Source organism: Bemisia tabaci, chromosome 6, assembly GCF_918797505.1.
Source record: "Bemisia tabaci chromosome 6, PGI_BMITA_v3".
Lineage (NCBI taxonomy): Eukaryota > Metazoa > Arthropoda > Insecta > Hemiptera > Aleyrodidae > Bemisia > Bemisia tabaci.
The window spans coordinates 39,094,033-39,118,516 of record NC_092798.1 but is presented as its reverse complement, the minus strand read 5'-3'; the positions used below and the strand labels follow the sequence as shown (position 1 = coordinate 39,118,516).

Genomic DNA, 24,484 nt, shown 5'->3' with positions numbered 1-24,484 from the left:
TTGCAGGGTCCTTATCTCTCCTGCGCGCTGCGCCGCGACGCAATTCTCAAATAAGCGCACACGCGTGAAAATAATAGTTTAGCATTTGCTCACACGACAGCAAAAGCGCTGCGATCGGGTTTTGTTAACCTCAAACTTCCAATTGTTTTGATTAGAATCGGAATTTGAAGTTCAACACCTGTGCTCTAATTAATTCTGGCTGAAATTCATCTCACTCACTCGCTTTCGTAAATTTTATCAATATTTTGTGTAATTATGAACTATGAATTTTAATACTGCGATGTAGTACTTTTAGTATGTATCGTTGCTTAACTTATTCACCTCTTCTGGCACTCTTTTTGCCTTGTAGTCTCTGGCCAATTTTTGAATCTATTTATGGAAAAGCTGAACAGTAGAGACGTTTCTCCTCATCCAGCCACTCTCTAGTTGATTCTATTTCCAGCATTTAGCTGAAACCTACATGCACTCAGCTTTGGCTTTTGATAAAGTGTATATCTGTGTCGTGTCAGTTCGGAGGAAACCAGGGCATCCAATTTGATGAAACTAGCTGCTTCAACGACAATTCATTTGTAGTGCTTTGTGATCCAACTATGCTGTTTATTATTCTCATCTAGAGGAGAGATTTACAAGTGAATCTCCAGGATGCCTGCTTACACAAAAAGTCAGTGACCAATGTATTAAGAGGTGAGCTCTGTCAACCACATATGAAGGAATGAAATTAAGAAACTTAGTTAATGAATCCAACAAGATTCTGGTTCTTCATTCACACTTAATGAGTAATTTTTTTTTTTTTTTTTCATGGAACAAAATATTTTTTGGAAAATACTTGCTGTTGGCAAAAAAGTCAATGTTATCGACAATGGTGGAGGCTCAACTGAGCCTTTTCAAGATCAATGAAATGGAATCCCATAATTTGGACTGAATATCAAGATTTTAGGAGAAAAGTCGGATATCATGGTTGTGCGACAGAACTAAAAACTAAGCACATCCACCGAACAAATAAACTTCTGCATTCCCCATCCAGATTCATTATCTAAAATCAGAATTAGTACCTCTTAGGTATACAGTAAAGAAAGATATAATTATTGCCTAGTTGGTTTTCTGCCAATGATTGTCTAAGATATAGGTATACTTCTTGTTTCCAACTCAAAGGTGGTACTCTATTAGAAAAATACTTTTTTGGTAGAGATTGACTGTTTCTGAAGTAATTTTGTAACTATTGAATTTGGAAATATTTTCATGCATTCTTTGTCTGTTCTCAGTTTACTAATGTGTCTCTGACAGTTTTGCTGCTTCTCCTGAAAATGTCAGCCCTTCAGAGGTTCAAAAGTTTGCAGCATGAAATTGATAGGCTTCACCTATTATACTTGGAAACTGATGAAAGTCCAAGAAAAATCGAGCAGAGGAAAAAATTGGAAGGTTTGTTTATTCTTTTAATTCTGTAGAACTCGGAAAGTGTATATTTCTTCCCAACTTTAACCCATTTGCATGTCATTATAAATGCGCCTGCCACACAGAAATACAACTATGTTTTTCAATACAAATACTTCATCGCTACTTATGAAAAAAAATCACTAGGATTCATTCAGGTTAGCAACAGAATACTTCAGAATAATATTTAGAATAATGCCATTAGCGCCAGCTAGCATAAAGTCAGAGAAACATGACAAAGACAATTGCTTAGCACTGCTGCGCAATGGCGCGATAACAGCGTGTTAACTCATCGATGCAAACATGCCCTATGTGCGCCATGACAAGTATCCTAGTCAATACATGCGCATGGGTTAATAACTTAGATTTTCTGAAGTGAAAAATTGACAATAGCTAATGAAATTATTATACTGTTCAGTAAGTTTATGTATCCCTTAGAAGTGTCGTCAGAAAAGGTAGCATTTGTTTACTTTTGAACTGCAGGCGTATTCCCATCACTACTATCCACATCAAAACATCTGCCTCTTGCAGAAGGGAGAACAGAAGCTTGGATAGGATTTTTAATATTTTCAAACATTGTAACACTTTAATTTTTAGCCACAAGAAATCACAACCACTTAAAAGTCGCGGATCATAACTGAAAAGCAGATTTTTACAATACGATCATGAGACGGATGTTTTTAAGGTGGATAGTAGCGGATAACGCTTTGTTCAGAGGCGTAAATTTGTTGCCTGCGCCTAAAGTAAACAAATGTAAACTTCTCTGACGACACCTCTAACAACTCATCATTTTCTAGACAAGAGAAAGTATCTGGATAACAATTTTGCAAAATTTTCACTCGCCAATTTTACCTTTACTAGCAAACCATTTTTTTTTTGCTTCAAATAGCCCTCAATAATTAATCTCATCTAGCTTTTAAGCAACTATTCCCACTTATTTTTATGTCTTTTGTATACTTGCAACAATCCCTATTTTACCACCAATTTCACAGCCAAACTCTGTCCAGCTGTAGCATCTTTAGAAGATTTCATCCCTTCCATTGGACACTCCCAATTGAAAATTGCAATGCTTCTTCTTCTGTGGGATGCATAAATTAGACAAATTTTGGACAAGAATTAGATGGTTACTAGGGGGCTACGCCCCCTGGCCGCTACGCGGCCCAACCCCCTGAAGGCGCTTCGCGGCCCTATTTTTACCCTCCTATCAGTGTTAGTTTTATTTTTTCCGTAAAAAATTACGATATGAGGTATACTTTAATTTTAAACTTTACTTAAAATTAAAAGGACGCGTTTTGGAATGACTGCTTGATGAAATATTGCAGTAAAACAATGAACAATGATAGTCAGGTAATAATTAAGATTTCATGAGTTGGGGATCGAACCCACACTGAGTTTCAAGTGGACGCATTCGACGTCTCACACGACTCGGCAACCGCTCAACGTGAAGATCGTGGCGCGAATCTTGTGTAGATAAGTGTAGAGCTGATGCGCAGGCTACACAGCTACTGCGCAACCTCGTCGACCACTGCGCATCCTCCCGCGCATAGCGGTAGCAGTACCGGAGCATTCTGTAAACTCACTAACTTTTATAACGTGATTTTAAAAAAACCTGGGTCCTTTTTCCAAAATCTTATTACAGCGGGCTCATCTAGGGCCTATTACCTGTCGATTTACGCAAAAATCATGGAAATCGGCCCGGTAGAACGCTCAAACGAACTATGACAAAAAGTATAAATTTACATTGTTTAAATGGGAGAATCCGCAACTTTACCACGTATTATAAAAAAACCTGGGCCATATTTTGAAAATCTGAAAAGAGTTGGCTTATCTGGAGACAATTGCCCGTTAATAGCCGCAAAAATCATGAAAATCGGCCCGGTAGAACGCTGGAACTAAGCGTTACCAAATTCGCAAAATTAGGAGGTCTTGGAGCTTATAGTTTAGATATTTTTGTGGTAAATTGATTTTTTTTAGTCAGTTTTGCAACCTTGGAGTGGAGTTACATTCTGCTGTACTGATAACGACAAACTATTCACGTAATGATTTCATGCTAGTTTTTATCATAATCATTTTTATTCTTCAACAATTGATATGTGTAATCACTTGTTGAAAGTTGAAAGGTTTTGTAAGGGATGCAGTGTGAAATAGTCGCCAGCAAGAAGATACCAGGAGTGAAAAGAAAAGTGGCTATTCTCACTACGTGAATTAGCAAAACCTTGAATTATTAACCATTTCAACCGAAACAAATTTTTAGCTCTGGTTGGCAACTGTCAATTACTCTTGATAGAAACGAGCATATCAAATGAGCAAGCATTTTTTAATCTCATTTGTGTAGAATTTATTAGAAACGCTTAAAAATATTGAAATGAAGTTTGGTTTCAAATTAAGAAACCTCAGGTAGAGATGGGAAAAAATTCTCCATCTTGTCAGGCATGTGTGTTACCCCAAATCAAAGTTAATCACTTATTTTCTCTTCTGTCTCGCTCTAGTCATTTCAGAAAGGAATCATTGCCTCTGTCACTTCATTGTCATTCAATTTTCATGATCTGATAATTTTTTTCAGGGTATATTCGGGAGTACTTATATCTAGTGCCTCATGACCGGAAATTTTGTTTTGAGGAAACGAAGCATGTGTTGCGGCGAAGTGTGGAATGCAAAGAAAATTTTAGTGCATACAAAGCATCAAATGCATGGTCAGCTCTTGCTGTTTATGCTGAAAACTTGCTTGCACAACCTTGGCGAAAAGAGTTCCGTCAAGTGAAGGTTTGTCAAATAATCTTTCTCTGCACAATATTCGTAAATATCTTCAATGATCATATGATTCACAGTCTATGCTCATTAAATTAAAATTGATCATTCAGTTATAATGTTTTTAATTGTTTGATTTAAAAATGGGCATTAGCTTAATTTTGGATTCAAGTTTGCTTCTAGACCACCTGGTTTTCTCCTCACATTCTTTGGTCGCTGTGCAATGTTCATTTATTTCTTCCCAGAATCTTTGACTTGCGTCGCAACCTCTTAGATTGATAGGAAGAATAAAGGAATTTTCTAAGTAAGAAACAGAAATTGGAAGTGACAAAATATTTTTCTGAATCTCAGATATTTTGTCAGAATTAAGTAAATGCGTCAAATCATCCAAACTTTCTACGTTTGATGATTTCTATTTCCAGAGGATTCAAAACTGTTTCCAAGAAGTTTCATCTTGGAAGTCCATTTATATGACATCTCAAAATAAGATGATTCAAGTTGAGATGAACTTCATGAGACCATTCTGAATCATCTGGAGGTAGAAATCATTGAAGAAAGGACATATAGATAATTTGACTCTAAATTTAGAAGTGACAAAGGCATCTCATTCTGACGTAATATTATAGATTCAGAATTTTTTTTTGCTACTTACAATTCCCTTTCCTTATTTAGGCATCTCTTTTTCCTAATTCCTCATACTATTTGATTTATTACATATATTAGTGTTTTACGGCAGTGTCGTGCAATTTTCTTGAACCAAATAATAATTTTGAATTATGGGTGGCCAGTTTGAATAGGACATATGTCCATCAAGGATTGTTAAAATTGTGCAAAGTTTCAATTCCTTTCATAGCGGATACTGAAAATACAGAGGTGTCATCATATGAATTTAAAATTGAGAAAAAAATACACGGTATAAACTTATCAAATCGAAATGGAGGAACTCAACTCATGAAGTGAATGAAGTAAAAGCTGGCACAATTCTTGGTGTCTGTCTCCTCCTAAAAGGCAGATTCCGATTTGCCAGTTGCCATTCTTTAATTATAATGAAAAAACTTTTGACACCTCTACAAAAATTTCTGAGCAAAAGAAGAAAATATTAAGAGGAACAAATTTTAATTTTTAACACTGTAGAATTAGAAAGGGACACATCAGAAGCTATAAAATCTGTACCACCATAAATGCACTTGTGTCATATAAAGAATCAGCCTGAGAAAAGATATGCCTGAAAAGATTCTCTTGATTTTAAAAAATATCTCATTATACTTTCCGTCATTTACAGTTGTATAGTGGTTATTACAAACATGAGATTGAATCGGGGCTCGTAGGTGCAGAAATCATGCTGGAAAAAATGGGTTACAAGCACTCATCTCAAGATGTTTCAATGGTGCTGGATACTGTTACAAATACTGCTCGCATCGTAGATATATCCAAGGATTGTCTAGTAGCAATGGTAGAATGTCAGGTAAATTATTTGAATTTGCTAGATTGATTTTTAGATTTGATTGGTCGGTTTTGGTAAACTTCTCAGTTATCCATGGTTTATCAGTACCTAACGCAAAAAATATAGAAAGACGAGATGTATGAGTTAGGAACCTGTAATGTCTCTCGCACATTGTTTTTTTATTAAAGCATGGTCTGAGTCGCAATTATTGCATATTTTTGTAAAATTGGCTAATAGATCAACTTTTGTTTTCACATTATAAGTAGCCGAAAACCAAAAAATCTTGTAATGTTAACTATTCAAACGGGTTCTGCTCCTTGCAGAAAATCATCAGTGAAAAGTAGTTGTGCATATCACTCTTCAAATTCGTAGGGTTCGTTAAAAGTAAAATTAAACTCCTAAAATATAATAAACCAAACAAAATAAAATTTTATAGAATGAAGAAAAATAAACCAAATACCTCTAATCTGGAAGTTTAGGTGATTTGACTCAACTGATTGATCATAACTTATTTTTTTTTTTGTTGCTTTCCTAATTATATTCATAATTTTTATTATGAGTTTATTATTACTTTCGTAGGCGGGCGTGTAACCGATTTTTGGGGCTATTCCGCCAATTTTTAGGCTGAATCAATTGTAACAGTTGAAAAAGAGGTAATTTTTGTTTTATGAAAATTTTGAATTTTGTCAGAATCATTTTCCTCTAATGTTCTTGAGGTAAATGATACCAAGGCTTAGGCAACAGGACTCCTTAGCTACAAGTTATCTTGAAAATTATAACATTTAGTTTCTCAGAAGTCCCAGTCTTCAAGGTTTATCCAAACCATTTTTTTTTTGTCCTAGGACAAATGAATATTTTTGGAAAGATATTTGTAGCCTTTTTGACACACATAATAAAATCTCCGGTTAAATTTTAAGCCCAAGCTAGAAATTCTGAAATTAACCTAATATATTTTTCGTTTTCTCCTCTAGATTCTGCGCACGGTGTATGAAGAAGTCATAAAGAAATGTCATTGCAGCTGGCTCCAAGTTTTGGATTACCGTGAAGCATTCGTTAGTTCGCCTGAAATACTTTCGGACGCTATCATCAATAAGACACTACCCAAAATCTTCAGCCAACAAACAGCAAATCACACAATGTGCCCTCACAGTACATCATACAAACCTGTGTCCTTTCACGACTGTATGTATAACAATTATCCTCCAAATCCTTACTATCCGTACCTAAGCATGCAGCCCCCCATGTCAACTTATACTCAACCTTATTGTCAAGGGAATGTACCTTTAAAACCCCCTTTCATGTGTCCTCCCTACAGCCAATACAACTATTCTTATTCAGCCCCTAACCATGGAGCTTTACCACAAAATTACACCCACCCTGTTCCAACTGGGCAGCTAATAGAAATAGATCCTCCTCAGGAATCGTATTATTGCCACCGAAGGAGCAACTCAGACCACAAAATTAGCCATCAACGAAAAAGTAGTGAAAGGTATTCAACTGATTCGTGTAGCCGCTCAACTCCATCTGATGATTTGCCGACTCAAGGGTCAAAAACTAAGTCATCCAACTGTGTAAAGATCGATGGTTCTGTGAGTAGTGAGTGGGATTTTATCGATCCTAGTGATATCAGAAATTCAAAAGCACAGGTAGCAGCTAAGTCAAAGTCTAATTATAGTTCATCGAGTCTAGATAATCTAAAAATTAATGGTAGTTTGGTTTCAGAAGACTCAAAGCTTTCAGACACCTTAGGAAAACTTTCGGTTTGTGGCAGTAGTAGGTTAAAAGCATATGAAAGCCAAGACTCGACTGACTCCAGCCAAAGAATGAGTGCTTACGATAACCAATCTGGGTTTCCTGCAAGTAATTACCAGTCGCTTCATAGTCCAAGCAAATCAAAAACTCTGGTTACCGAATCTGGGAAACAGCCGTCCAAACCTACCTCTAGCCCTAATCAAACTCGTAGTGATAATTTGTTGATAGATACGTCAGAACTGGTCGTCAATCTGAACTCGTCCAATGAGTGGAGTTGCGCCAACTGCACTTATTTAAACAAAGAATCAGCAAAGATCTGTGAAATATGTAATAAAAGTAGGACAAGTGGGAATGAAATGGCTCCGCTTATCAGTGGCGGAAGGGAATGCCCCAAGTGTACTTTAGTTAATGAAAAAGATCTTTCAACTTGCGTAGCTTGTAATTCTGATTTGAAAGACTCATCAACTTATGTTTAGTATAGAGCGTTGCTTTTATTTTCCCTGTAATATCTTTTAAGTTTTCAACTTGTTGATGGCCACGCTGAAACTTGATTTGTTTTTATGCGTGTTTTTGTGCCGGAGAGGTAGTTGATTTCTGTGCAGCGAACCAGATTTTTTATAGAGCTGCATGCAATTATCTGCATATTGCTGCAAAAATGCTCCACCTCTTAGTCTTAGGCCTATGCTTTTGTGGAAATATGGAATGAAATTTGCTTTTTTTTACGTTTTTGTGGCAGTTGACTTGGGACTTGACCAAATTGCAGTTTAAGTTGTCGATAATGTCTTCCGCTGATAATTTTATCCTTGGAAAAAGTTTGAAAGGTTTGTTTTTGACCCCTCATTACTAATTTGTTTCCCACTCCCCAGCTCATGTTTTTCAAGTCTGCCTTTTAAATCAGTTTTAGTTTTCATCTTCCTCTTCTTAAGGGTTGTTCTTAAAGTGAGTCTCCCCATTTTTCCCTGATCTATTTTTGTAGCCACAAACATTCCCTGTGCATAATTGAAAAGTGAAACCCACCTTTTTAAATTTATTCAAGTTGCCTTTTTATTATTATTTGTTTCTCAAAAAAAATTGAAATATTTGCACAGAAATGGTGCTTTTCTGTCTAAGTCTAAATTATAATTAGAATTATTTTTCCTCCCAGCAATTGTTGAATTTTTAGGAAGAACAGAGACAATGAGAGACCCTTCATGGTTATCTTGGCAATTGTGGAAGCTTTTACTTTAAAGACTCCACCTAGATCTCAAAGTTAAACTCTAACTCTACGATTTATTACCAACATTCGATCAGGATAAAGCGCTTCGCACTTCAGGCGTTAGGCATTACTCCTTTGATTTTATGTTAAAGAGTATGATTGGATTTTCTGTTTGAAAAAAGCTGTTGAACAATTTTTAGAGGCAGCCGTTGAAAAATGTTGAAAAATACTTGAGTGAAAAAATCTCACTGTATCCTTCGAAAGCTGTGGCTGTCTCCTTCTTATTGTTATAATCGTGAATTAATTTACCCTCAGTTTTTTTTACGGTAAAAAGTAGAGATCTAACTTTCTGAACAACCCTTTTGGAATCTTTTGTCCCCAACATGATGTTTTGATCGGTGATGGTTTTATAAATGCTAATTTAAGGAGAACATCCTTCAAACAAAAATTTTTTTGAGGGATGTTGAATTCCAAAGTTGAATTCCTCTTTGTTTTTTGCAATGGTTTGGATATTTTTAAACTGTTCATTTTCTCATGTGCCAACTTTTATTCAAGCATAATTTACTGAATACCTGTCATCGGGGAGAATATTTGAAATTCACAACAAAACACCTAGTAGCCTTTTCATAAAAATTACTCACATTTGCTAACCATAAAATTACTGGTACATCAATCGGAAAAACATATGTTATATTTAAACTCGTTAGTCTTCTATAAACCTTTTTGAAGGTGTATTCATTTTCTTCTCGGCGATTGTAAATCCATCACTCCAAACCATTCAACCTTACTTACCATGATTATCATTATAAATATCAGGCTTTTAATTAGTATTAGATACTTAATTTGTCAATTAAATTATCAGTTTAATTTGAGAAATTTATTTTAAAAATGTAAATGTGTAAGCGATAAAAGCTTTCAAATCTGTTTACTTTGTCAACAATAGGTGACAATGGAGGGGAAAATTTTTCATTTTTTTCAATGTCTGATTATTATGCAGGACGCATTTAGTCATGCCAATATTGAGCTGCTCTTCTCGATGCTCAGAAATCAAATTTGAAGTCGGATAAGGAGTGCAGAAAGTTTCAAAACCAACTGTTTATCACAATCAGGTGTTTTTCCTCACTTATTTTATCCTGCCTTAGGAAAATGGCCAAACCGCCCATCTTTTATAAGGTGATGAGCAAAAGAAAAAAGAATTATTCATCTTTGAAAACTCCCTCACAGTCAAAAATTTGCCTTGTTTCTGTCGCAATCTGCTGATCGCAAAACAGGGTATGTTTTGGGCCCCTGAAATTGGTGAAAACTAAAAAAATTGAGAGATGGTTTTTTTTTTGTCTGAATGGTAGCGAATATAGACTTTTAATAAGCTCTCTTGATAATAAAAAATGATTTCTCGAGTTTGGTCGGTGAATCTTGTAATGGCTGTTGAAGTGCAATCTTGCAAAATTCCATTTCATAAAAAGACAGCTCATTTGCTTCCCTCACATTACAAGATTATGTCAGAAATTCTGCTCACAGGAATTTTTTTAGCCCAGTATTTGGAATATCTGCATTCCACTGCTGTTTTATTCTCTTTGGAGACGACAGTCTATTATCAGAAGTTTTAAAAAGCACATTCAATTTTTCTAGGCTGTCAAATTGGAATCTTTCAACTCGTGGCATAATGTTTTTTTTTTTTTATTTCATTTTATTTGAGTTGCACAATTGTTGAATAATCTCTTGTGATAGATAGTGGTGTTACTTTCTTGATTTTTAAAGCTGATATATGTTGGGCATATTTACGCTCTATTTTTGGGCTGAATCTATTGTCTTTGTCTCCCCTTTTTTTAAGAATGCATTTTTTTTTTTAAAATCAATTCAGACATAATTGTTGCGTCAATATGTTTTTTTGTCTGTGTAATTTTAATTCATTATTATATATTTGTAAGTAAAGTCAATGTAACTGGAAAACAGTAGAACTGAGGGGTTGAAAGAAGCCAAGCTTTGGTTATTTCTAAAACTGATTGTAATGTCCTTTTTGACTCCCATCAATTGCACACCCTTACAAAATGGTGGGAAGTAAATGCATACAACAGTGAGAAATAACGAATTCAAATTTTTACAAAGGATGATATTGAATGTCTCGGACAGTTTAAAGTGTTTCTAAAAAAAATTGCTGCTTTTAATTTCTTCCCACTCTTCATGCGTTGACCCCATTGTTATTTTATCTCTTCGAAGCTATTCAATTAACAAATTGGAAAAACAGAAAGTAAACAGCGTTTATTAATTTGTAATGTCTAATTTATAATTTCTTTTTTCATGAGCACCAAGTTTAACAGAAGTGTATCAAGTTTGAACTGAGAAAAGGTGTTTGAAGTTTTATACCTCCGCAAGATTCATTGTTAAAGAGAAAATTTTACAAGTGTTTTCATGTTATGAATATTTTTCCTGGATATCTAATTTTTGATAGGTGAAAATTTACCACTAGTTGAACTCATAACAATTCCTGACTCATTTTTTCCCAATACTAAACAATCTGTTAAACTCGATCTTCATGTTGTATTTAATATTAAGTTCAAATTATGGCTGCCTTGCCTGTTTTTATGGTGGTAATATAAACTCCATACTTGATACGTAAGGTCCATGTTCAAACTTTCCAGTCCCCATGATTTTAAAACTAGATGAAATTTTTTTAATAAGTCAGGTCATTTAAGCAGAATCAGTCTGACTGCACTGAACATTGTCTAATTTACTCTTGTGCTTTATTTTTTTTTTATCAGAGAATCAAGCTACCGAACACCTTTACACTTTCTTTTAATTTACCATAAGTTATGAAGAATGTAATCACCAAACATAATCTGGTCCAAACATATAATATCAAAGAAAATTAGGCAATAGATGGTATTGTTAGGCTGATCCCACTAAAGTTGGCCCTATCTTCCCTCGTCTCTATTCTGACTTGTCATTGTTATTTTCAAGTTTGGATTGTTTTAGTGAAGTAATGTTAATTTATTTTTATAAAATTAAAATTATTGTTTTTGCTCTAAATTAATTTTTGAGCTACCCTGTCTTCAGTTCGCTCTGCTGAAATCAGATAATCTGAATACTTACAATGGATTTGATTATTGAAAACTTTTACAGGTATATATGATTAAACTTTTAGGAAAGGATAACATTGTCCATTATGTAAGATTTGAAAAGAAAAATCAAGTTTACAACTGAGTCAGTCTATGTATTATGACATTATTCTCGCCAAAAATACAAGTATCAATATAATATATATGACTGAGCTATCTGCTTTGAAAATACGTAAATTATAGTGAATTTTATTCTCAGATTGGGTAAAGACTTCAGTTGCCTCTGCAAAAATACGGACTTAGGCATGAAAGCACATTAATAATCACTGCTTTCATCTAGTTAGCTATAATTGTATTCACTTATATTTATTTTATAAATGCATATATTTTGATAATCGTAATGATCCACATACTGGAATAAATTGGTCTCCATCTTTGCCACATGTTGTAGGCGACTGTTTCAAACAGAAATTTGGAATTTTTGGATTGATACTCCTTTCAAACTTACAAAGCCCTTATAATGCAGGATGACCTCTCAGAAATCCTCCTTTACCCGATGCTGAGTAAAATTTGCTTTTTCAGTCTTACAGAGCCAAAGTAGTATATTTCTTCCTGCCAAAAACTTACATTTTGAGAATAAAATTTGTATGCTAACTCGAATACCATGAGCCATTACTGATACTAGGTCTAAATTTATGCATTTCTGTACAAGTTTTGATGTCGAAATTTTGTTTATTTAATTATTACTGCTCACAACAGAAGCTTTGAAATTCAACTCCTCAGCTGGGCACTAACATTCGTCCTAAAAATTGATCAAATGGAAAACTGACATGAGTAACGAGTAACATCATTCACTTTTCTTCTTGTTCGGCACTTCTTTTTTTACAGTTCAATGACCATAAAGAGCGAAACCATGTATCTCCGTTTCCAATGTTGCAGACTTTCTGTCATACTTTATTTTTTTTTTAGAAAACTATTCAACATAATTTCTTCAAAACTTTCTTGATTTCTCCTCTCTGTTGAAAGAATTCTCTGTAACAATCTCATACTATGAAGTTGAAGTTGAAAAATAAAATGGGAGCGGTAATTTTGGAACACCGAGTGGAGATATGTGGTTTTGCACTTTTGCCAATGAGTTGTTAATTTTTCACTCTAATCCAGTGTTGATTTACAAAGTTTTTGTTGCATGCACTGCGTTATTGTTCCTATCTCTCTGTCTAATTTCTCCCTCCTAACAAGATCTGATCCTTCCTACGAGCAGCTATAGATTTTTTACATATTATATGCTGTCATAAATCCCTATTAATCTTCAATACATCTCTTTTAAATTAATTCCTCACTATGTGTTTTGAACTGTCTTTTCCTGATAGTATAATTCAGTAACTGCGCTAATCAAAACTTAAATTGAGCAATGTACGTCCTACCCTTTTCACAGAATGTTATGCTTCATTAAAAATTAAGGAGAGTATATATACTGTTTTTTTCTTTTGTTAATCTAAATACAATTTATATTGTTATTTTAGTAGTACTTTATTTTAAACTATCCGCACCTTTTTTGCCAACAGGTTGATACATATGTTACCATACATGTTTATCTTCTACAGGCATATTCAAATTAGTATAAGATGAGTTTCATCCATTTGCGTGGCCTCTTGACGGCGCAAACAACTGCAGAATTTCTTAGTGGTGTTCAAAATTTCTGCTCTCATTTATTTTAAAATAGTAAAACAAACCAACCAACGAACATTATTTTTTGAAATTTTTATGAATTATTCTTTATTTAGAGGAGAGTAAAATCAGGGTAGAAAAAGAAATAGTATCTTAATAATTACAAAAATCTAGTTCAAGTATTTTTCAAGAAATGACGAGGTTGAATATTTTCCACTCTAAAAAATTAAGTATGACAGGAAGGAAAAAACGACGCAAATGGAGATACGCATTCCTGTAGATTCGCTGCTATATGTAAGCTCTTTAACGCCCAATTTTTATTCTATGTCCACCCTTGAGATCCTTTGGGCCAATTTCTATGATTTTTACAGCTATTAACGGGTAGAAAATTCTAGATATGCCTGCTCTCTCCAAATTTTTTAATCATGACCCATATCCTCTGTTGGTATGTGATAAAGTTATGCTTTTTTTCTATTTAAACAATGGAGATTTTCATGATTTTTGCGACTGTCTGCAGGTTCAGATGAGCTCCTTTCTAATTTTTCGGAAAATTACTCGGGAAGCAGCTCTCTAAGGGCGTGAAGAGTCGGGGGGGGGGGGGGGAAGGCATAGGGACTAGGCGTAGCAGCGCTTTCTCTAGTTATCCTACTGGGAAACTTTTTTATTGATTTTGGTGGAAAAGGAAAAAAATAAACCTGTTACTACCAAACAGTAGAGCATCATCAGCTCGATACACTTTGCATTGAAGGCATCTATACGTGCCATTATTACATGAGTAGTATTGCTTTTGAGACAGGAGGTGATTCTTCTGTGGAAGTGGGAGAATTTCTCAGTAAGTGAGAAATATTTTAACAGTATATGAAATATTGCTACATAATGCCTCAATCGCTCAAATTGTTCATGAGCATCATCATAAGAATAAAATAATTTTAAAAAAAAGTCACCAAAATCGTTACTCCTCTGACGTAAGGGCGTATCTTCGTTTCGACACGAGCCCCAGAAAGCATAGGTTTATATGTAAAACAGGGTTCTTGTGAAAATCGCGATACGGTCTTACGTCAGAGGGGCGACGAGATAATTGCAACACTGTAAAAATCGAATCGAGCGAAAATGAACCAAGTGACCATTGCACTAAATAACAGAGAAAAAAGGGCTTGAACTATCATTCTTTAATGAGGCTCATAATAAAGCAAAATAAGGGGACCGAGAAAGTAAAAACTGCACCTAAGTCAAATTCCTCATGGTACTGAATATTTTTTGTCGACCTTAAATTTTCAGCAAGATAATGAGATTATGCCTCTAGAAAAGCTCAAAACTATCCTGAGTGCAATTTTTCCAGAGTGACGTTAGACGGAAGTCGGAGTGCCCAGCGGGCTGATAGTTGAGATTGATAGACAAAAGCTATAGACAAAGAAGACAGAAGGGACATGGAGGGATCCTATTGGTGGAAGCGAATGGTTGCGATGGACAAAGGAGGTAGATAATGGACTAATTATAATAACGGCAACCAACGAGAGACCCCACATGCAGTTAGTCCATCATTTTCTCCCTTAGTCTATAGGAACCAACCATTCCAACCTATACAGGCTCGCTCCATACTCCCTATGCCCTCTCTGTCTATCGCTTTGTCTATTAATTTCAATAATCAGCCCGCAGCGGGCTGATCAGGGCCGGATTAAGGGGGTGGCTACATGGGCCGCGGTCCGTGGCGACAAATCCTAGGAGCGGCAAAAATTTGCAATTTTTTTAAGTGTAGGTATAAAAAAAATCGGATTTAGAAAAAAAAATTACAAACGAGAAAAGGCAACAAAATCTCTCATTTCCTGAGAGTACAGTAATTTCTAATTTTGTCGTCTCTGAGTGATACAAGAGACAGCACCTTTAATTAGTCGAGTTAAGAGAGAAACCAAACACGCAATTTGGCCCGGAACGGCGCGACTTAGACATATTAGCGCCTACAAGACTGCACGAATACTTCGCGCATTGCATCAAACACAGTGCGGTCATTGCGGTCAGCGTGAAATGGATAGCGCCTACAAGACTGCGTTAATACCTCACGCATTGCGTCCAACATGCACAGTGCGTTCAGCAGCGGTCGGCGTGAAACGCATAGCGCCTACAAAACTGTCGGAATACTTCACGCATTGCGCCAAACACGGTGCGGTCTGCGCAGCGCGGCGGCGGAAGTTAAAATCATTGAACCACATTTTTGTTCTTTCATAACTTTTTCGTTCATTTCTTATGAATAGAAGGCCTTGTCCACACAGAGATAGGTTTACGAAACTTAACTTTCGCGCAAAGTTCTGTGAACTTATGCTAGTAGTGTTGACAGGGTTTTCCCAAAAAATGTGTTCAACACGAGGAAATGCGTCTTATGCACCCCTCTCCTGTTGGCACGTTCACTTGATGGTTTTTATTGAGTTTCAAAACGAATGAGAAGGGGGCGGCAAGTAGGTGAATCCGGCCTTGGGGCTGATTGTTGAAATTGATAGACAAAGCTATAGACAGGGAGGGCATAATGAGTGTGCAGCGATTCTAATGGTTATTTTCGGTGGCTCTTATATACTAAGGGAGAAAATGATGGACTAACTGTGGGGTCTCTCTTTGGTTGCCGTTATTATAGTTGGTCCATTACCTACCTCCTTCGTCCATCGCAACCATTCGCTTCCACCAATAGGATCCCTCCATGTCCCTTTTGTCTTCTTTGTCTATAGCTTCTGTTCATCAATCTCAACTATCAGTCCGCTGGTCACTCAGGTGTCCGTCTAACGTCACTCTGGAAAAATTGCACTCAGGATAGTTTTGAGATTTTCTACAGGCATAATCTCAATATCTTGCTGAAAATTTAAGGTCGACAAAAAATACGCAACCACTCGCTTCCACCAATAGGATCCCTCTATACCCCTTCGGTCTTCTTTTTCTGTCGCATTGCCTATCAATTTCGACAATCAGCCCGCAGGCAATCATGGATCCCTCTTAATAGAGTCCCTTTATACTGAGAGTCAAGACAATTCGGCTCATGGATGTCACAAACGGGAATAAAGATTACAGAAATCGAACGTTTTTCGTAATCTTTGATCGGCCCATTCTCAAATGCCTTTCTCCGTTCCTCCTCTCATTCCGTTTGTTCCTTGCCGAACCCGTAATTCCCTGGTCCATTCCAGATTATAATCTTTGCAATTGGTGAAAATGTAATCTTTATTCCCGTTTATGACACTGTGGAGGCCTAAAATACGGGAACCAATCAGAAATGGATTCAAATTGTCTTGACTCTCAGTATAAAGGGACTCTACCTCCTAAGAGGAAGACGGTGGGACTTCAAGCCAACTTGAGTGGCTTATCACTGCCGATGCGGTTCCTGGTGGTTTCGTAGACGACCCGACTTCTCCGGGCCAGGTGTCCGTCGAAGCTGTACTGAAGTTGGGGCTGGACACGGGCGACGTTGCCGAGGAGAGCGCGGGTGAGGAGCTCGGCGCCGAAGGCCAGGAAACTGAGCCCGGCCCCGAAGCCGAGGACGATGAAGGCGATGACGACGTTGGACATGGTGAGCGGCTTGTAGGTCTCCTGGGTCTGGTGGTAGTCCGACAGCGGCCGGAACGGCGTCGAGTGGATGTACCAGCTGTGGATGATCCCGCTCTCCACGAAGATCGAAATCACCTGCGGCAAGCAGAATGGAGATGTTGCATGAGTGAGGAATTTGCGATTTGACTGTTGATTCTTGTGTAAAAGTTCGCGAGAAACACGATGGTGCCACTGGTTTTCTCTGAAACCAACTCCAAAGCTCAAAAAAGCTCTCAACCCTGGTAAAAATTGGCGACAAGAGGTGCGTTTCAAAATACCATAGGAATTCTTATTGCCGGCTAAAGAAGGCTACAGAAAATCATATAGCTGGCTGTAGAATGCGGAGAAAATCATACGGCCGAGCTATACGAAGCGATAAAAAATTATGCAACCGGGCTTTACACTTTATCGCCTGGCTGTTGCTTTTTCGCCATCGATTATAAAAGGCTGTAAGAAATTGTTTAGAGATTCGTGTGCTTTGGAAATCATTAAGTTTGATACGGAACCACCTTAATATTTACAAAACACACATTATATTTTCCTTTAATACATATTTTTTTTCATCAATTAAAATGAGAATAATCCATACAGGATGTGCAAACATTTCAAAATCATGAGTTGAATAACGCTGACACCGCCAGATTAAATATTAGAGCCTAAGACAAAGCGGAGCGGCGACGCACTGGCGCCTACAAACCTAACAGGGATACTTCACGCATTGCGCAACGCGTGAAGTATCCCTGTCAGGTTTGTAGGCGCCAGTGCGCGTTTCGCGCTGGCTGCCCGCCTGCCACGGCGCTTGAAGCAACTATTTCACACCAGAGGTATTGCACAGTATCATACGAAACTAAAGGCGCTCTAATATATTAGTAATGGCAGGCATCCATCAAAAGTACGGAGCTTTCCTCGCAAAATAAATCAAGATACTACGGCCCACAAAGAGAGCAGTATTCCAAAAACTCACTAAGTCCTAGCATCCGTAATTAGTAACGTTTAGCATACACTTTATCGCCTGGCTGTTGCTTAGTCGCCATCGGCTATAAGAAATTGTGTAGCCGGCTGTAGAAGCTATTGGAAATCTTACAGCCGGCTGTAGGTCAATGGTATTTTGGAACACAGATTCTACTGCCAATTTTTACCAGGGAAGTTGAAGCCAAAATGGAGCGGGGATATCCCACGCAATATGTGGATTTTCATCCGATAGTAATATTAAAATCCGAATTAATTGAATTTGCTAAAATAAAAATTGAAGGGAAACGTGGAAATTGCATGGCTTGTCCTTTTACCATACTTATTTGACAGCGACGCGACGTGCGACGTCCTCCTCAGTTCTGTAAATTAATGCTGCTCGCGTGGTCGCTGCCGTCAGCGCACCGTTTGGAAAGCCCATGCGCCTGCATTATTGGAGTTACGCAACACGCACGTCCGTCGAGCAAGTATAGTTGTTTCATATGAAGGGTAGGCGCTATGTCATTCAACAACTAAACTGGCTTTCGGTTGTCGATTAAAACTGATTATGTGACTGTTTAAGGGCGTATCGCCCAATACACAGTAATCTACTAAGACGGAATAGTTTTTTGTACGTGCCCGTGCCGCCCCCTCCCCCTCCTCTCAAATAAAGATCACTGTATAGTAATACTTACAAATCGATGGCTGAAGTCAATAAGTAGGTTATTGCATAAAGGTGTTTCAGAATTTTGTGAATGTTTTTCATTTCTTTCATGAGGGGACCAAACATTTCAATTTCAACCTGAAATTTTTACCTACTAATTGGACCGCGTTTAGCAGAAGGGAACCAAGCCACATCAGCTACTGCCAAATTAAATTGGGTAATTTAATTTTTACATGAGAACGGATGTGCGGATTTTCGTGCGAATTTCAGTGAATTTCCTCCCCAGTACGAAAAAAATTCCTTAAAAATTTCAAAGGAATCCGCTCGAACGTTCTCTCGTAAAATATTAAATTGCCTAGTTAAATTTGGCAGTAGCTGATGTGGCTTAGTTCCTTTCTGCTTAACGCGGTCCAATTATTCCCCCTCTCACGAAACAAAATTCGCATGAAATTCTCCGAGGAAAAAATTGAGCTGGTAGTTTTCCTTTATAAGAAAAGAAAAGAAAATGAGAAAGAAAAAAAGAATATAAACCAAAATTCGCAACTTTGCAACTGAAGATATGTACCTACGCATTTTCCGAAAATTTTCCGAAGCCGTCGAAATTTTGTCCTTTGAGTAAGGTAGACAGAATCGCTGTTTTGGCAAGATGAACGAAAATTCGTTTTCTACGAAAATTGCCCCAGACTTGGCACTATCTTTTTTCCTTTCGAAAAAATCATTTAACTTAATATCTGTTCACATGCAGGTTTCCTAATTTCTTAAGAGACTGACCTCATTCATGATAATTAAACATGTTTGCCTCCATGAACCTCGATGAAGTGAATGGCACCCGATGCATTAAAAATGTTCATAGATTTTTTTGTGACTTTGAGAACACGCTGAAAGTTGATGAGTCATCTGGTAACTTAGAGGTTCATAAGTGCTGCTAGATAATAAAGTTTGATGAAGGAAATCCAATTTGAGCATGAGTGCAATACCTACCTCCAAATGGCCATCTTAATTTTTACGTTAATGCCACTTATCACAGGAAGTGATAATGGATACACGAACAATCATACCTTGTTGATGGATTCCAAGAACGGAGAATCGTAAGGAAGCATGTAGGCAATGTGATAGGCCTTAGGACAGTCCGCAACAATGTGGAGTAATACCAGATTGTTTTTTACGTAACTTGTGGCGATTTTTTCCTCGAGATCATTCATTCGTCCCAAAGCTGCAGCTTTACCTTCGTAAGCCACTTTACTCAGAATTTCAACATTTTTGTCATGGACCACCTAAAATCCAGGTAAAAAATGTCATTTTACACTTGACCACAAACGGCAAAGTGCCAATTATGCATAATAAAGAACCCAAGGTATTTTTGGAACTGAAAACCCTAACTCTCAAACCTACTACTTCTCTAACAGCTATGTACCTTTTTAAATCTTTGAGTGCTGGATTCTTAGTAGCTTTGTTGATCAGCTGATCATAAGAATCAGTTGACTTTAGGCGCATTTATACGACTCGAAATTGGATTTATTGGGGCATTTTACAGGGAACTAGCCGTAGACAAGCTACCTCGCTTAGAGTCCTTCTTAGATATTTTAAAAGGTGCTTTTATGCCTTCTGATATTAATTTATGTCCGTATTTGTCTGGTCATCTATTTTTTGTCTTTTGATTGAATGAGAGAGGTAGACAAGACAATACGCAAGAAGATGTCTTAAGCACAAAGCTCTCTACATAGAGAAATTGCAGAAAATACCTGAAAATTATCATAGAGCGTCTTCATGACAGGCTCATCCGATTCGAAAGTTTCTCGTAAATTCTGTGATGCCGTTAAAATAGGGAGGTTTTTATCAGCGACCTCCTCCAAGGTGTCAATATCGGGCTCGTACGAAGGGTAACTGAGGAACTTTACCATGGATGCTTGGAAGATCGTAGCCGTGGAAAGGCTGAACCAGAGAAAGGATACCAGCGCCACTCTTTCAGACAATATTGCCGGAACCCTATTGAAAAATTTTAAAATACATTACTAGATACTGTCTTATTTCTGTTCGAAAATTGTTGCATAATTTTTTGTTTTTTTACGTTACGAACCGGCTTTGCAACTCGGAATCAATATGATGACGAGCTAGGATGATGTTATAGGGAAAAAATACAAATTTAAGAAGGGACTAAAAGGAAAAAGAGGGGTAAAACATGCCCACCAATATCCTTTTCATCCGTTTAATGGGTCGTTTTCTTAACATGACGAGTAAGTTCCTTAACGTAATGAGAACTGCTGAGAATTTTTTTTAGTTCGATGAATTCGATTTTTCCCAATGTGCTTCCAGGGCCGGATTTAGGGGGTGGCCACATGGCGGCAAATTTAAGGGGCGGCAAACTTTGCAATTTTTTTTTAATTTAGCTATTAAGAAAAATCGGATTCAGAGAAAAAATTATCAACGAGAAAAAGTGACAAAATCTCTCATTTCCCGAGAGTATATCTCTAATTTTGTCGTCTTCCTGTGATATAATAGACAGCACCTTACACCTTTAATTAGTCGAGTTAAGACTAAGAGAGAAACCGAACACAGAATTTGGCCTGGAACGGCGCGGCGCAGAGAGCAATGATGACGAGAATTTGAGATGAATAGGAGAAACCCTCGGCGCGGCGCGCGGTCGGCATGTAACACATATTAGCGCCTACAAGACTGCATGAATACTTCACGCATTGCGTTAAAGACAGTGCGGTCGCTGCGAACAGCAGCGGGCGGCGTGAAACGCATTACAAGATTGTAGGAATAATTCACGCATTGCGCCAAACATAGTACGGTCAGCGCGACGCGGCGGCAGAAGTTAAAATTATTAAAGCACATTTATGTTTGTTCTTTCATAATATTTTCGTTCATTTCATGTAAATGGAAGGCCTTGCCCACACAGAGATAGGTTTACGTAACTTAGCTTTCGCACCAAGTTACGTGAATTTTTCCTAGTAGTGCGTTGACAGGGCTTTCGCAAAAAATGTGTCCAACACGAGTAAACGCGTCTTATGCACCCCTCCCCCTCCGGCACGTTCACATGATGGTTTTTATTGATGTTTCAAAACGATTGAGAAGGGGGTGGCAAAAAACAGGCGGCCCATGGGCGGCAAGCAAGTAAATCCGGCCCTGTGTGCTTCCAATGACTGGATTGTGAAATTGTTATTGAATGATGCCGATCGATAAACAGCATTGCTAAGAAAGGGATATATCGGTCAAGATCGTTGAAAACGATTCAACAACCAATCTGTAAGCATGATACACAGGAGAAGCAACTATTCGTGCATCACTACTTGGATTTGCCTAATGGGTTATTTGAAGGCGTTTGCTCTGCTCAAGCTTCATGCGCCGCATGGCTCCTAAAACTCAAAGGTGAGTTTCGAACACTGGCTACTCGTGCACCGCTACTTTGATTAAATTTGCCTATTGGGCTAATTGAAGGCGTTTACTTGGCTACCTGTCGATAGGAAGCATGATGAAAATGCGGTAGAGATCGAGGGTGGTTAGGGCGAGGGAGTAGCGGCCGTAGTTGACCTTGCGGAGTAGGCACCAGAAGGTGATGCTGAAGGAGTAGGTGAAGAGCATGGCGAGCCACATCTCGACGGAGAAGGCGAGGAACATGCCCTTCCAGTGGGGCCGGAGTCCGGACTTGGCGACGACCAGGCAGAGCTTGTCGAAGTCGATCGGTCGCGTGAACCGAACTTGCGTTGTTTCGTAGTCCTTGATGAACACACTGTTGAAAGAGATGTCTGCCCGGTCGTTGATTAGGTCGCCCAGGGTTCCTGTAGAGAGTAAGAAAAAAAGGACTCCAGTGTACTAGTCAGAGACAAGAGACCCTACACTAGTATCTTGGCCATTGTGGAAGCTTTTACTTTCGGGACTTCAGCATTCTACTGTTGACTTACCTACATGGTTGATGTTCAACAACGTGTTGGCAGTCTCGTTTCGCAAACAAGCCGAAAATGGCCGACGTTTGGGAAACTTGTTTGGCTCATGACGTCATTCGAAGCTCATCATCTACCATGTAAGTAAGTCAACAGCCGAAACTAGGGTGATGACTGTTGCTCCCTGATAATTGTCCATAAGGAATTGTTGAAACCCCGATAAAAGCTTCCAACTGTAGCTAGGAAGCCAGTGGAGGGTCTCTTGTCTCTGGTACTAGTACAGTGTTCGGAACTCACCTTTGAGTTTTAGGAGCCATGTGGCGCATGAAGCTTGATTTTTAGGGGCCATTGAAGATTTTTTAGGGGCCAAATTATCTTTTTGCCTATATAACTGCGCATTTAGTGAAAAGTTCGACGCAAGATGTTTAGTTACAAAACTAGTGGCTGTAACTACAGGAGATTTCGAAAAATCACCGAACAGAAAAATTGTGATTTTTTTGAGGGAGGGGGGGGCGAAGGCAATTTTTAGGGGCCACGTTGGCGCAGAGCCTTCATTTCATAGGTGCCATGACCGATTTTTTAGGCGAATTTGGCGCGTTGGCGCCTGTGAGTTTCGAACACTGGTACTAGATTTAACTTTTTTTGCCTTTCCTTTTTTTTTGTATTCTATTTTTAGGATTTTTACCTGTGAAGCTGCCGTTCGGAGTCTTGTAGCCGTATTTCTTGCCGTCTTTGGGCTCGGAGGTGACGGGTTTGAAGTTCATCCTGCGGGCGAGGGTGGAGAGGATGAACCCGTCCGGGCCGGAGTAGGAGCCGTTGCCCAGCGGAGTGGCTTTCATCCGGGCCGGGAAGATGCTCACTCGCAGCGGGTACCCGTTCAGGTCGTTCATCCGGTGCACCATCATCTTCTTGATCCGCCCGATGTTCCGCATGTGGATGCTCGTCACCTCCGTCGAGTTCTTGAACGGATTGTAGACGTTCACCACCTTGGGGCGACAAACACAAAAAAGGGACATTAGAAATGGAGGTGTTGCATGTGTGAGGAATTTGCGATTTGACTATTGATACTTATGTAAAAGTTCGCGAGAAACACGGTGGTGCCACTGATTTTCTCTGAAATCAACACCCAAGCTCAAAAAAAGCCCTCAAGTTGAGGCCAAAATGGAGGGGATATCCCACGCTATCCTGAGAGTCCACCTCTACAAGACGAATTCTCCATGCGAAGATAGGGAGCAAATATATCGACAGGGCTGCCGCTTTATTTGGGGACTCCATAACTGAAAATATGGCAACCCTGCTACCTAATGTATTTGCTCCCTATCTTTGCATGGAGAGTTTGTCTTGATGTAGACGGCGTGGACTCTCAGAATAGCTTGGGATATCCCCTCCATTTTGGCCTCAACTTGAGAGTTTTTTTGAGCTTGGGAGTTGATTTCAGAGAAAACCAGTGGCACCGTCGTGTTTCTCGCAAACTTTTACATAAGAATCAATGGTCAAATCACAAAGAGCCTCCCTAAAAATGGCCCCTTTTCGGGAACCCGGGGATTTCATTCGTATGTGGCTTAAATGAAACCTTATGATGAGACAAGCCTCCAGTAAAAATTTTAGCTTGAGTATATGTCTTGTTTCCGAGATACAGCGTTGCAAAGTTGGCATATTTGAGCTTTAAAATTCTCATATTTTTATGGATTTTCTTCCAAAAACCAACTTCAAAAATGACTTTACAATACTTACACGAGGTGCACACGATAAATTATAATATGAAAAGTCTCCAGTAAGAATTTTGACTCATGCGTAAGCCTTGTTTTGGCAGTACAACGTTGCTAAGTTTACATTTTTCAGCTTTAAAAAGCTCATTTTTTAAAGTTTCTCATTCACAAACCGCTATTACTGAAGATCGAACTGTATTTTGGGGCATAGAATCAACAATTAGTGATACTCGTAGATGCATAGTTTAATTTATAAAAGGATACGATAATACAGTGTTGCAAAGTTTTCAACTTGTATCTGGGAAAATGTCTATTTTGTGTTATTTTATTGAAGACAAGATTGAACAATGTTGATAAGTGATATTGTGAAACAAAGAAATGTGGAGGACTTTTGTCAATCCTAGGTGAAAATTGGAATTAAAAT

At 38.0% G+C, this 24,484-nt stretch overlaps 2 protein-coding genes across 2 annotated transcripts; one reads left to right on the top strand and one right to left on the bottom strand.

Moving 5' to 3' along the window:
- The first annotated feature begins 91 nt into the window (after positions 1-91).
- Positions 92-13,143, top strand: tamo (PUB and ZnF_RBZ domain-containing protein tamozhennic). Its single transcript, XM_019051377.2, has 5 exons — positions 92-684; positions 1,263-1,419; positions 3,995-4,194; positions 5,462-5,644; positions 6,595-13,143. Exons 2-5 carry the CDS (start codon positions 1,305-1,307, stop codon positions 7,849-7,851), a joined length of 1,755 nt encoding a protein of 584 aa, XP_018906922.2. The 5' UTR covers positions 92-684; positions 1,263-1,304; the 3' UTR covers positions 7,852-13,143.
- On the bottom strand, positions 10,237-23,367 carry LOC109036929 (glutamate receptor U1-like). Its single transcript, XM_072301932.1, has 5 exons — positions 23,037-23,367; positions 21,925-22,249; positions 20,210-20,453; positions 19,526-19,741; positions 10,237-16,951 (listed from the first exon to the last, which is right to left on the bottom strand). The coding sequence occupies exons 1-5, from the start codon at positions 23,365-23,367 to the stop codon at positions 16,613-16,615; spliced, it is 1,455 nt and encodes a 484-aa protein (XP_072158033.1). The 3' UTR covers positions 10,237-16,612.
- Between the last annotated feature and the right edge of the window lie 1,117 nt (positions 23,368-24,484).

What these genes read in the sequence shown, in the direction of transcription:
- tamo (XM_019051377.2), top strand. Translation starts at nt 1,305, where the DNA reads ATGTCAGCCCTTCAGAGGTTCAAAAGTTTGCAGCATGAAATTGATAGG. An exon ending in GCAGAGGAAAAAATTGGAAG is followed by an intron (nt 1,420 to 3,994) that starts GTTTGTTTATTC and finishes AATTTTTTTCAG; the next exon opens with GGTATATTCGGGAGTACTTA. An exon ending in TAGCAATGGTAGAATGTCAG is followed by an intron (nt 5,645 to 6,594) that starts GTAAATTATTTG and finishes TTTCTCCTCTAG; the next exon opens with ATTCTGCGCACGGTGTATGA.
- LOC109036929 (XM_072301932.1), bottom strand. Translation starts at nt 23,367, where the DNA reads ATGTCCCTTTTTTGTGTTTGTCGCCCCAAGGTGGTGAACGTCTACAAT. An exon ending in TCCGAACGGCAGCTTCACAG is followed by an intron (nt 22,250 to 23,036) that starts GTAAAAATCCTA and finishes TACTCTCTACAG; the next exon opens with GAACCCTGGGCGACCTAATC. An exon ending in TCTTGGAATCCATCAACAAG is followed by an intron (nt 16,952 to 19,525) that starts GTATGATTGTTC and finishes TGCTTGCCGCAG; the next exon opens with GTGATTTCGATCTTCGTGGA.